Here is a 13,741-nt window from a genome sequence, read left to right as displayed (position 1 = left end):
TTAGGTAATTCCACTCCTCCCCTACTATGTCCAGGACCTTCGATTTGTCAACATCATTGTGAGAATTCAACAACTGGAAATGAGCTCAAAATTTTAGTCATATGGAGAGGGACTATTCCTTCTATAAGAAGCACTGCACTTATACCCGGAGGCCTCAGATGAGAATAAGGCCCCATTTATACCAGACACCATGCATTCACATAGTAAGAAACAGACCTTGACCCCAAAAAGATTTTATAATCTTAACAGACAAGGCTCAGACAAATGAGGTGAAGTGGCCACACAAAAAGATCAAATTCCAAAGCTGGGAGTAGAACCCAGGTCTCCAAAATCCCCATTTAGGGCCCTATACACTAGATTAGTGTTTTGCAGCCTTTTTGATTCCAGGAACCAGCTTGCTACCTTCCCCAACCTGTGTCAGGAAATTCTCAGGAACCGACAGCAGTCCATGGACCAGTCATCGAGAAACACTGTGCAAGACCATTCTGCTTCCCCCATGACTTTACTGCTTCGTGATATAATAAAATACTCTCCCAGGTCACTTATGAGATATTATGATTTATGCTGTTCTCAAAGCATGCAAGGCACTTTCCGGACAAACAAAGAGACAAGGTTTCTGCCTTACTACATTTACAATCTACAGTGTAAAATGTACGGACAGGGATGAGATGTGACAATAAAGTGATGGAGCACTGAAGTTTAGCGCTGAAGGCATCTCGTTAGTTCCACTATTTTTGTTACATTTTTATTTTTAAAAGATTTTCTGTCTGTTCTGATATACTTCAGTGTCAGGGAGCCCTAGAATTTGTGTGTGTTCTGATAGAGTGCTTTAAGGAGTGATTCAGAAGAGAGAGTAGAAGCATAGTAGGCTAGGTTAAAGAAACAAACACCAACCTCAGTAATACTCCACTATAGCATCAGTGGGTAGCTAGGGTTCCCAGGCATCCGGTTTTCGACTGGAATGCCTGGTCAAAAACGGACCCTAGAGGCTCCAGTCAGTGCCACTGACCAGGCTGTTAAAAGCCTGGTTGACAGTGCAGTGGGGCTAAAGTAGCCTCCCTGCCTGCCCTGGCTCTGCGCAGATCCCCAGAAATGACCAGCACGCAGGGGTGATCAGGGAAGTTCCACGTGCTGCCCCTGCCCCCAGCACCAGCTCTGCAGTTCCCATTGGGAAAGGCACATGCACGCATGGGTACCACACACTGCTCAGAGCCACCTGGCCTAAGGGTTGGACATGGCAGCTGCTTCTGGGAGCAGTGTGGAGCCAGGGCAGGCAGGAAGCCTGCCTTAGCTCTGCTGCACCACCAACCAGGAACTGCCTGAGGTAAGCGCTGCCCACACCCCGAACCTCCTGCCCCACATCAGAACCCCACCATACCCTAAGTCCCTCCTAGACCCTGCACCTCCACCCGCACCGCAACCCCCTACCCAAGATAGAAACCTCCTCCCACACCCTCTCCTCCACTCCAAACCCTTGCCCCAGCCCTGAGCTCCCTTCTGCACCCCAAACCTCTCATCCATGGCTCCACCCCAGAGCGCACACCCCCAGCCATTGCCTGCACCCCCTCCTGCACCTGAACTCCCTGCACCAGTCCTGAGCCTGTTCCCACACTCCAAACCCCTTGGCCCCAGCCCAGACCCCACTCCTGCACCCCAAACCCCTCATCCCCAGCCCCAGCCCAGAGCCCGCACCCCCTCCTGAACCCCAACCCCCTGCCCCAGCCCAGTGAAAAGGAGTGAGGGTGGGGGAGAGCGAGTAGGGGTCTGAACTGGAGGGGTGCAGAAGGGAGGTGGGGAAGGGGGCAGAGCAAAGATGTTTGCGTTTGTGCAATTAGAAAGTCCTCCAACCTTATGAGCAGGACAGGACCCAGGAGGACCTATACAGATTATCCTAACCCTGACACTATGAGGTATGTCTACACTGCAGTTAAAAAGCTGTGACTGGCGTGTACTAGCTGACTCGGGCTGGCAGGGCTTGAGCTAAGGGGCTCTTTAATTGTGATGTAAATGCCTGGATTCAGGCTGGAGCCTGGGCTCTAGGACCCTGTGAGGTGGAAAGGTCCCAGAGCTCTGGCTGCAGCCCAAGCCCGAATGTCTACACCACAATCAAACAGCCCCTTAGACTGAGCCCCACAAGATCGAGTCAGCTGGTATGGGCCAGTCATGGGATTTTAATTGCAGTGTAGACATAGCCATGGAGACTCCCAGAAAGAGACGATACGGTGCCGTATTGACACTCTGATGGATCTCCTGCTGGCTAGGGATCACCTGTGCTAGCAGAAAGATAGGCCAGGGCTCATAGAGTTTAAGGCCAGAAGGGACCACCAGAGGCTACCAGGGCCAGAACCAGTATGGGGACACATGGCCCCTAGAGTAGAGGCCAGGTGTCACATATTCTCCAGTGTCTCCTGGGTTTGGGGATGGGCCCTGTGGCTTTTAAAAGTCCAATCCTCAGGGAAATCCTCAAAGAGACTTCTTTCCCCAGAGCCCTGTCCTGTACGTTTGATTATGGAAGGGGATGACATCACCAATTATTTGTTCTATCCTTTTACTACTACTATTTTTTGCAGTGTTGTGGTTCCTAAGGGCCCCAGTCAGGGAAAAGTGCTCAGCACTGTACACACATAATAAAACTATGATCCCTGCTCCAAAGAGCTTGCAGTCTAAGTGTATCACAAAACACAACAGCTTATGGACTAGTAATTGCCAGGGTCAATCTCCTTTCTCAGACTTTTACTGCTTCACCAGTTATCTGTGATTTGTCAGAGATACAGTAAGTCAGTTAAATAATTCCCTTAGTAGGTTTGGGCCCAAATAAATTTCATATTGATATGAATAAAGTTACTCACATGCATAAATATTTGCAAGATTGGGATCTTATAATGCTTTTTTAATAGCCAGAAATATTGGACAAAGAATTAAATATATAAATCAATTAAGTAGTTCATGTAGTGGCATGTTGCTTTAGTTTTATGGCAGTAGTTTTAATTTAGTTTCTTCTAATGTCATCTCTGATGTGCTTTCCAAGTATACTAATGTTCTTTCTTTAAACATTTATCTTAGTATTATACTAAAGAGCTGAACATAAATGAAATCTAATTAGTAGGTACTTTGAGCTTCTTTTTTACTGAAAGAATAATTAAGCACATCTTCATATCAGTGTATGATTTCCTTTTCACATATAGGCTTTGCCAATCCACAGACTGGAATAGCGAACATGTCTCAAAGCAGTTTACATAATGCACTTCACATCTATATGAATGGCTCAATGTCCCAGGTACAAGGATCTGCTAATGATCCTATCTTTATCCTTCACCATGCCTTTGTTGACAGGTGAGTTTGACTTTTCCTCATAAAACTGATCTGTTTTGTGTATTTAAAATGTGCTTTTTACATTAGTATCAAACTTCAGATAATTTAGATGCTATTAAGCTTACAATATTTTCGGACATAGATAACTGAGCTCTTCGCTAATTTAGTCTAATTGACAGAAATCATGTTGTAATTTTCATACTTGTATGAATGTTCACCGCATTAAAAGCAATGCCCCTCTGCCATGTACATTGGCCAAACTAGACAGTCTCTACACAAAAGAATAAATGGACACAAATCTGACATCAGGAATCATAACATTCAAAAACTAGTGGGAGAACACTTCAACCTCTGTAATCACTCAGTGATAGACTTGAAGGTGACAATTTTGTAACCAAAAAACTTCAAAAACAGACTCCAAAAAAAGAGACTGCTGAACTCAAATTAATATGCAAATTAGATACAATTAATTTAGGTTTAAACAGAGACTGGGAATGATTGGGTCATTACTCTAATTGAATCTATTTCCCTATGTTAAGTTCTCCTCACACTTTCTATGGGTCATCTCAGTTATCACTTCAAAGGTTTTTTTTCTCCTGCTGATGATAGCTCATCTCAATTGTTTGGACTCTTACAGTTGGTATGGCTACTTCCACCTTTTCATGTTCTCTGTATGTATAAATATCTCCTGTCTGTGTGTTCCATTTTATGCATCCGAAGAAGTGAGCTGTAGCCCACGAAAGCTTATGCCGAAATAAATGTGTTAGTCTCTAAGGTGCCACAAGTTCTCCTGTTCTTTTTGCGTATTAAAAGAGTGTTGAAAACTAGACAAATGTATTAATAATAATTCAGTGATTTTGTGGTGAATAGAAACTTATTCAGTGTCAAGGAGTCTGAGTCAAAAATGTGATTTACTTTAACATTGCTATGATCCGATGGAATTCCTCTCAATTCCAAATATTAATTTTGTTTGAATCGATCATTCACAAGAAAAAAAATCATATTGATTGTTCATAAACAAAAATGTCAAATTCCAACTTTTCAGTGTGGCGCACAAAACTGTGAATGTCTTCAGCTGGAACAGAAAGGAGCTGTAGTTGTGCAGGCAAAAAGAAAATCAAACCGAAGGAAGCCAGGTTCATTAGAAACAGGAAAAGAACCTCAGTTCTGCAAACAATGGACAAACTTGCTAAAAGAAGGATTATTTTCCTTCTTCGACAATGTTACTGGCCTAGTGGATGGAGGGAAGCTGTTGACATAATGTATCTTGATTTTAGCAAGGCTTTTGGCATGACAGTCTCATAAGCAAACTAGGGAAATATGGTCTAGATGAAATTACTGTAAGGTGGGTGCACAACTGGTTGAAAGACTGTTCTCAAAGAGTAGTTATCAATGGTTTGCTGTCAAACTGATGAAATTCAACCAGATGAAATTCAATAAAAACAAATGCAAAGTACTACACTTAGGAAAGAAAAATCAAATGCACAAACACAATACAACTGGCTAGATGGTAGTACTGCAGAAAAAGATCTGCGGGAGTTACAATGGATCACAGACTATATAAGAGCCAACATGAGATGTGCAGGCCTGCAAGTTCCCAGACAGCCATCATATGCTGGCTGCCACCTGAAGTCTTCTGAAATCCCAAGGGCCAAGGAGCTAGCAGGACCACAGCCTCAGCCAAGGCACCATGCACAAAAGCGCTGATTGGAGGATTCACCAGCTCCACCAATTAGTCCAGCCATGCTAATTAAGCCAGAAGGAAGCACAGGAAGTTGTCTGAGCAACTAGGTGATTTACCACAGCAGCCGCAACAGCAGACCCTGCTCATGCCTGGATTCTACACCCAATCCTGCTCCTGATTTCTGCTCCACTCCTGGCCCTTCCTTCTCTCCTAGTTCCCACCATGCTCCTGCTCCATGCCTGATCCTTGCCTCACTTCCTGGCTCTAACCCCAGCTCTGACTTCTGACGCCAACTCTGGCTTGATCCTTGGCTCTGGTAATCAGCAGTTGACTCAGTTGCTGACTCTCAACTCAGTTCCCTGACCTGGACGCCTGCTCTGACCACTACACCTGACTCCTGCTCTGACCAGTAGGCTAGACCACCTATGTCCTGGTCCCTAACATGCAGTTGCAAAAAAGGCTAATATCATTCTGGGTTGTATTAACAAGACTGTTGTATTTAAGAAGCAGGAAATTGTTCTGCTCTACTCAGCACTCAGATGGAGTACTGTGTCCAGTTTTGGGCACCACACTTTAAGAAGAATGTGGACAAATTGGAGAGAGTCCAGAAGACGGCAATAAACATGAGAACAGGTTTAGAAATCATGACCTATGAGGAAAGGTTAAAAAACTGGGCAAGTTTAGTCTTGAGAAAAAAATAGACTGAGCAGGGACCTGATAGTTCTCAAATAGGTTAAGGACTGTTATAAAGAGGACAGTGCTCAATGGTTCTTTGTGTCCCCTGAAGGTAGGACAAGAAGAAATCTGCTTACTTCACAGGAGGGAGATTTAGGTTAGATATTAGGAAAAACTTTCTAACTAGTTATGGTCTGAAATAGGTTTTCAAAGGAGGTTATAGAATCCTTGTTATGGGAGGTTTTTAAGAACAGGTTAGACCAGGGATCGGCAACCTCTTGCACATGGCTTGACAGGGTAAGCCCCCTGGCGGGCCGGGCCGGTTTGTTTACCTGCTGCACCCGCAGATTTGGCTGATCGTGGCTCCCACTGGCTGCGGTTTGCTGCTCCAGGCCAATGGGGGTGGCGGGAAATGGCAGCCAGCACATCCCTCATCCTGCACCACTTCCTGGAATAGTGAACCAGAGCCAGTGGAAGCCGCAATTGGTCGAACCTGTAGACACGGCCGGTAAACAAACCTGCTTACCCTGGCAAGCCGCATGCCAAAGGTTGCCAATCCCCGGGTTAGACAAACACTTGTCAGGATGGTTTTACTTGATCCTGCCTCAGTGCAAAGTAAAGGACTTGATGACCTCTCAAGGTCCCCTCCTGCCCTACACTTCTGTGATTTCTGTGACTTTCCAAGATTTGAAGCTGAAATTAAAAATGTAAAATATTTTGTTTGCCAAAATATTTTTATATACGTGTCTACAAATATTTGTACTATAGTATTGCTATTCATTTGTAAAGACCAGAAAGCAAGCAAGAAAGAACCATGGACAGTTAATCAAAAGACAACTGCAAAATCGTAAATATCTGATGGGCAATGCTTTTAAAATAGGTTGAAATTTACCAAATTCTTATCAGCTATGTGGCTGCCCACATGGTTCTGAATAGCAGCAATGGAAAACAGCAAGATTCTGGTCAGATCTCCTTTTGCTGTACTTGTAGAAGCTCTGAGCAGCAGCAGAGACACTGGAATAGTCTGTCTGCAGACTTGGGAAGGCAGCAGAGGGCTCCTCTATTGTTGTAAATTAAAATAGCTTCATGGACATCAATGGAACCAGGTCAGATTTACACCAGATGAAGATCTGGCCCTAGAAATATATTTTTCTTCTTTTAAAATGAATTCTGCAAAAGTTGATGTCACTCCCCCACAGAAAAATTCCTGCTTATGAGGGTGAGTGGTTTTCTCAAGCCCTGCCCTCTTCCACACATCATTCTGCTCAGTAAATCAATCAGCTAGCTGGGCTGGAAGAGGTGAAACTATAAAGCTGAGAATCACTTGTGTACTAAAGACACTTGTGACAAAGTCAGGCCCTTTCTCACTGACTCACGGACTAAATCCGACAGCTGCAAGACGGTGTGGGAAGGCAGATATATGTTAGCTCTAGAATGTTAAAGGCCCTTTTCCCTATAAGCTGAGATGGGGTCAATTAGGAATACCTAGATCCAGTTAAGGGCTGCCTGAGACCTTTTAAAACCAGGAGAGAGAGACGATCTGCTACTAGGCTACTGGCAGCAGGGAAGTAAGCTTCTCCCGGAGGGGAAGCAGACAAACCTGAGTACCTGCGAGGGGAAGGACTGATATCCTGGGGCAGACTACAGGGCAATACCCAGCCCCAGCCAGGAGGCAGGGGAAGGTATCACCCTTTGGTTTTGTGTTAATGGGACTATTCCTCTTTTGTTTGGTGGAGGATCATCCTCTAGGCCTGCCCTGGGGCCTACCCAGGGAATATGGCCAAAGGAGCACAGAAAGGGGGAGGATGAATGCTGCCAGAGTGGGCTGGGGCTAATTTATCCCAGGCCCGCCATCACGAGAGGGGGAAGTGCTTGGTTCGGCAAGATGAAGGAGATGCCTTCCACACACTGCAACCCATATTTCCTTACTGACCATCCCAGCTGCCCCAGGACAGATTTAACAGGATGGTTGACATGAGACCACAATCCTCAGAGCAGAAGACCAGTGCCTAGTCTTTCAATAATTTCAGAATTTATTAAATGCCTACAGCCAGAGTCCTCCCAGGTGGAATTCACCCCACACAGTGGGACCAGAACAAGACCTATGCATCACTTCAGTCTCACTGAAATCAAGGCTTACATGTTGCATAGGCCCACTCTTAGTTATTAAGAGCACTTTCAAAAACTGTAATAATTATCAATTTTCTAAGATAAACTTTGCAAAGAAAACATCCTGGGATCCTATTGGTATTGACAAAGTAAATCACCGCACACAACTGTGAAGACAATGTAAAAGCTATGGTGCAACCTCATACTGTCTGTGGCAGAATAAATGTTACCAACACTTGCAGCTAATGGTAATAATGCTGCCTTTTGCATAAGTGACAAAAAATACATTAGCATGATTAGGGTTATTTAGCAGCCTTATCCATGGCAGATGAATCATGCTTTTAGTTGTAATTAATAAGTAGGTGACTGATAGGTAAGTACAGTACATTTAATAAACTGTTCCTCTCCTACGTAGTCTAAGGGCTGTGGAGGATTCCTTTTCTGAGAGGCAGGTGGGCATACAAAGAATAGTGTAGAAAGAGAGAACAATAATCACTGCAGCTGTGGGAAAAGTTTTGTCTCAAGCTCAACTTTTTTGCTTCAGTCAGAATGCATTAGAACTCCGATTGTAATTACAGTGTTGGGTCTGTGGGTTTCTATTTCTAACCCTCTCTGTCTAAAGACTTCAATAGGAGTTCCCTACTCACTGGAGTACTTAGTAAACATTAGGAGACCTGTGAGGTAATGGCCTATACAAGGGAGATTTAAAAAACAAAATGCCTATAGTGAAAGTAGGTATATACAGACAGTGATACCAACCACTGCTGTCGACCTTCAGATCCTCGTAGAGGCAGAGAACTGTGCTATATCTTTAACTTTTTTCCAGAGAGGAGGGATGGTCCAGTGCATTGGGTGATAGCCTTGGTGATAGCCTCAGGAGATTCAGGTCCAATTCCCCACTCCACCAGATTCCCTGTGTGAACTTGGACAAGTGATTCAGGTGCCTAATTTGGATCAATGGAAGTTAGATGTCTGCATAACCCTGAGGATCCGCATCATATCTCTCTATCTAACACGGTTACTGTGTGGACAGATACATTAATGATGATGAAGTGCTCAACTATTATGGTTATGGGGGCCACAGAAGTAGGGCAATAGATGGATTTTAATTGATTTTACATAGAGGCACATGATGCACAGCAGGATATGCATGGTTGCTCTGCTCCAGCACAAATGTAGAGTGGAGTCTACCAACAAGTGCAAGCAAAGCACTAGGCACCATCAAACATGTATAATCTACTGTGGACCCGTTGCACCAGCCAGGGTGACCATGGTTGACGGTGCTCCACTAGGGACTGTGTAGTGAAGTACCCAGATCTGGCTCAACCCTGTGATTCCACAAATCTCTGGCATGGCCCTGCAGATGGCATCAGGTAATGTCATGACATGCATCCCTTCATGTGTTGATAAAGTTTGACAGCACAATATGCTGGGGGTGATTTTGTCCATCCTGGTGACAGTCAAAGAGCAATGCCACTTTTGAAAATAATGAGCAATTGAGGAAGGCCAGATCTCTGTGAGATTGTGACATTTCAATCAAAGCCAAACCACTTTATTTTCAGGATTTGGCGCTGGCTAGACACTCCAAGTCCACTTCTAAGAGCGGATTTAGATTTCTGACTCATATAACAATACAGATTTGATAGATCCTGAACTTTGTCTCAGTGCAAAGATGAGATATGGACTTCACAAAGGAAGTGCTGAGACCCATTATTCCAAGAAGGTCCGGTTTGCTGAAACCATTTGCACTCTGCTTGTAGCCTAGGTAGATTAATTCACGAACTTTGTCCATGGAACTTGACTACACCTGCACCGGGGGATTCTGGTGGCCCAGCTCTGATGTTCTCTACCTCAGTCTTCTGCCATGACATGTTCAACCCCAAGTGTGGGTGGGATCTTGGGAGGCAGGGCTGAAATTCTCTGACAAGCACTACGGATGCTCTTCCATACTGAGTGATAGCGGATCTCCTAGTCACATTCTCCCCTACCTGAAAGTGTGCAGGATATAAAAAGGGGAAGGGCAGCAGATTTAGGTGGAACATCATGTGTCTGAGATGAGCCTTATGCTAATGGGGTACTTAGCAATACAGTCCCTTCTTCAGTCCCACCTATACAGCTAGATTGGAGTAACTTGGTGCCCACACAGCATCTCTGTTGTCAATGCAGGATCGGGTTCTTCACCTATTATTTGCTCATTAGTTGGTAACTAAGGACCAAACTCAGATTCTAATTTTTAAAAGCAGGTGATCTGCATGAACTTACTATAAGGTGGTTGTACAACTGGTTGAAAAACTGTACTTAGAGAGTAGTTATTAATGGTTCACAGTCAAGTTGGAAGGGCACGTTGAGTGGATTTCAGAGCAATCTGTCCTGGGCCTGATTCTATTCAATATATTCATAAATGATTTGGATAATGGCATAGAGAGTACATGTATAAAGTCTGAAGATGATACCAAGCTAGCAGGGGTTGCAAGTGCTTTGGAGGACAGGAATTGAATTCATAATGATCTTTACAAACTGGAGTAATGGTCTCAAATAACAGAATGAAATTCAATAAGGACTAATGCAAAGTACTCCACTTGAGAAGAAATAACCAATTCCACAAATACAAAATGGGAAATGATTTCCTAGGAAAGAGTTCCGCAGAAAAGGATCTGACAGTGGATCACAAACTACACTCTTAGTTGACCCCTAGGCACTACTAGTTGATCCCTAGGCATGTTTATATAATAAACGTGATTCATAACAATTATTAATTGGTATTATGCGGATGATTCAAGCAAAGCATCCAGTGTTAGAAATGGAGTTTCAGAAGTGGTCTCAGGCCACAGGGTTTTGTTGCTGACCCCTAAGTAGTGGCATAAGTCATAAGCACAAAGCAAGCCTGAACATAACTCATCAGGGCTTTCATCCTTTCTTGAAATGGCTGGACTCAAAGGATGGACCCCATTTGGAGAAGCTGTCACGTGATATTAGTGGATAATGAGCAGAAGGCACTGGAACTTCTTGTTCACAACCAGGACTGCTCGAAATGCCGCATTTTGCTTTGGGTTTTTTTTTTTCCTCCTGATAGAAAACAGTTTTTTGACAAAACAGAAATTTTCATCAACAAATTTCCATTTTTGTCAAAACTTTTCAGGTTTTTGTTAAAAAACTGAAGATTCCAAACCCCCAGACTTTCAATTTATTGGTAGCCAAAACCCCCCAAATTTCTGGGTTTGGGTTTTCAACAGCCTCCTTCCCCCTCTGCAAAAAATTCAATGACACCCCCAAAAAATTACTGACGACTCCTAAAAAGGGGGGTTATTTGAAATTTTTTACCATAAAAATATCATTGCTTGACCAGCCCTATCCACAACTCTCTTAGATTTGTTGTCAGCCTATTTACAGCACTGTTGGATTGGATCCACCTATTCAACCAAGCCATCATTAGTAGGACCCAAGTCTCACAAATAATAGAATTTAGTACAGTCAAATAAAACTGAGGTCCTAGTAATTGGATACATTTTTGGATTTCACTAAGCTCAATGATGGCCTCAGAGCCTAACTGGAACATTACTGACTTTGAAGTTTCACATCACAATAAACATGTAGGCATCCAAATTTTGACATTGCTGTTGGCTGTATGATGATCTTTTTGCTAGCTGCCATCTAGGGCTAAATTCTTGCTTTAGGAGGCAGCATTACACAGTGATGTGTGTCCATGTGTGTATGTGTGATCATTCTACCGTCTAAGGACACAAAATTAAGCATACTACCACCCAAAGGGTGCTAGAGAGGGAGACACTGTAAGTGAAGGCCACTGATATTCTTCCAAATAGGTACAGTTGGCACTCCTCTAGCTACCATCCTCTGAGCCTCATGAGAACTCCACTATTCTGCCTGGTCAAGGCTGTACAGAAATGCCAGATGTCCTATTCCTCTTTCCCCTTCCCCAGGTGCTCTCACAGCCCATCCTGGATGGCTGCCTAACTGGCAGGCTGGAGCTCTATGTCTCGGTGTAATCTCGTTCAAGTATTGTGATCTTCAGCTTATTTTTATTATTTGTATTAAAATAACATTTAGAGGCCCCAGTTAAATTAGTGACCTGTTGTACAAGGTAATTTATATAGTCAAAATATTTTGTGCAGGTATTTTTCCCGCCAAAAAATAACTTTTTTTGAGAATTTTTTTCTGGAAAAATGTTCATTCCAACAAAAAAAATTCAATTTTCCTCACAGGAAATGTCAAAATAAAAGCTTTCATTTCCAAACAACATTTTGAAATGCAACACTTTTTTTCATTTCATCTTAAAATATCATTTGGGGGGTTTTTTTAAACCACAAAACGGCAGGAAAATGTTATCTTATTTTGAAATGCTGATACAAAAAATGATCTTTTTTATTCAAACTAATTCAAAAGAGTGTACAGGAAAAACTGAAATTTTTCAGCTGAAAAATTACTATCGGATTTTTCATTTGAAATTTCTTATGAGAAACATTTCAGGTTTCCAACCTGTCCTAAAACACAAAGTGAGCTAGAGTCCCTGCCCTTGAGAGACTATAATCAAAATAGAAAAAGAGACAGAGTGGGGAGAAAGATAGTATTATCCCCCATCTGCTCATGGAGACTTCAGGCAGAGAGAGAGAGAGAGAGAGAGAGAGATTAAGTGAATTGCCCAGAAATTGCACGGGAAGCGTGTAGCAGAGCTGGCAGCTGAATCAGGATCACCTGAATCCAGTACCTTAGTCACAGTGGTTAAACAGGGATTGTATGACATTAGTACATGGATTAACTGGTTAATCTTTATAAAGCACTGCAAAGATTAAAAGCACTGAATAAATGCTAAGTTTTATTGCATTTTTCACTCAATAGGGGCTCAGGGAGTCTCATGTTGCTTTGTCAGATATATTGGCAAAAATGATGACATGACAAATCATATTCTCTGGAACTGCATGAACTGTGGCTTGGAGTCATATTAGATCTACTAGACAAAGGCAGTTCAAGAGGCAGCCATGAAAAATGCACCACCATCCAAGTCACAGTAAACCCGTAACATTTCATGTCAAAGATTTGTCAACTCATGGTCCTGATCTGTTTGTGTCTGGGAGGGTTAGCACTAGTCTGTTCCCCACTCATTCATAAGAGAAGTCTCTCCCTGACTTGAACTCAGCAGAAGGGCCAGGCACAATTAAAATCTTTGCAGTCAAGGACAGCGAGGACTACACAGGACTACTCTGAGTGCTAGACTCTGCAATGCTTTCAAGAGCGGTACAATAACTGCCTCTGGGGCTGTTCTGTGCTGCTCCCAGGGCAGGGCTGTGATGTTCTGCAACAATATAGCCCCTAGTGTTTCCAACTGCTGGATCATTCCATAACAGTTTTCAGCATGATGATGATATACAGTATCATCATGCTGGGAGTTGGGTGAAATCTCTCTGAGGCTGATGAATGTAAAAGCTGCCCTTCATTCAGGATAAATTGTAAGAAGTTAAGCCCTGTTTGGAGTGAGATAGCTCAAATAATAGGAGCCAAAACCCAAAACATAGGTCTGTGTAAGGTCCATCAGAAACTGAGTTCTGTGGGTGGACGGGTTTCAGCGAGGACTGAACACAAATACAGGGAGATGGATATTGTTTTGGTGGCAAGTGTGTGTGTGTGTGTGTGCGCGCGCGCGCGCGTGAGAGAGAGAAAGAGAGCAAGAGAGATCAGGGCCACCCAGAGGATTCAGGGGGCCTGGGGTCTTCAGCAGTGGGGCCCCCCCACCGCTGAATTGCCGCCAAGAACCGGCACTTCAGTGGCAGGTTCCAGGGCAGAAGGACCACCCCACCTTGGGTCTTCAGGGCACTTCAGCAGCAGGTCCCGGAGTGGAAGGACCCCCGCTGCCAAATTGCCACCGAAGATCCGGAGCGGAAGAAGCTCTGGGGGCCAGTGCCCTGCGAGAGTTTTCCAAGGCCCCTGGAGAGAGTGAAGAACCCTGCT

At 43.8% G+C, this 13,741-nt stretch overlaps 1 protein-coding gene across 1 annotated transcript in view; it reads left to right on the top strand.

Annotated features, from left to right (window-relative positions):
- Nucleotides 1-13,741, top strand: part of TYR (tyrosinase) — a 73,590-nt gene that overhangs the window by 30,105 nt on the left and 29,744 nt on the right. Inside the window, exon 3 of the mRNA XM_050941686.1 lies at nucleotides 3,186-3,333. Within this exon, the coding sequence (XP_050797643.1) occupies nucleotides 3,186-3,333 (148 nt within the window). The remainder of the gene's footprint in view (nucleotides 1-3,185; nucleotides 3,334-13,741) is intronic.

Source organism: Gopherus flavomarginatus, chromosome 1 (assembly GCF_025201925.1).
Source record: "Gopherus flavomarginatus isolate rGopFla2 chromosome 1, rGopFla2.mat.asm, whole genome shotgun sequence".
Lineage (NCBI taxonomy): Eukaryota > Metazoa > Chordata > Testudines > Testudinidae > Gopherus > Gopherus flavomarginatus.
Note: the sequence above shows the minus strand (reverse complement) of the source record. Positions and strands in the feature narration are given on the sequence as shown.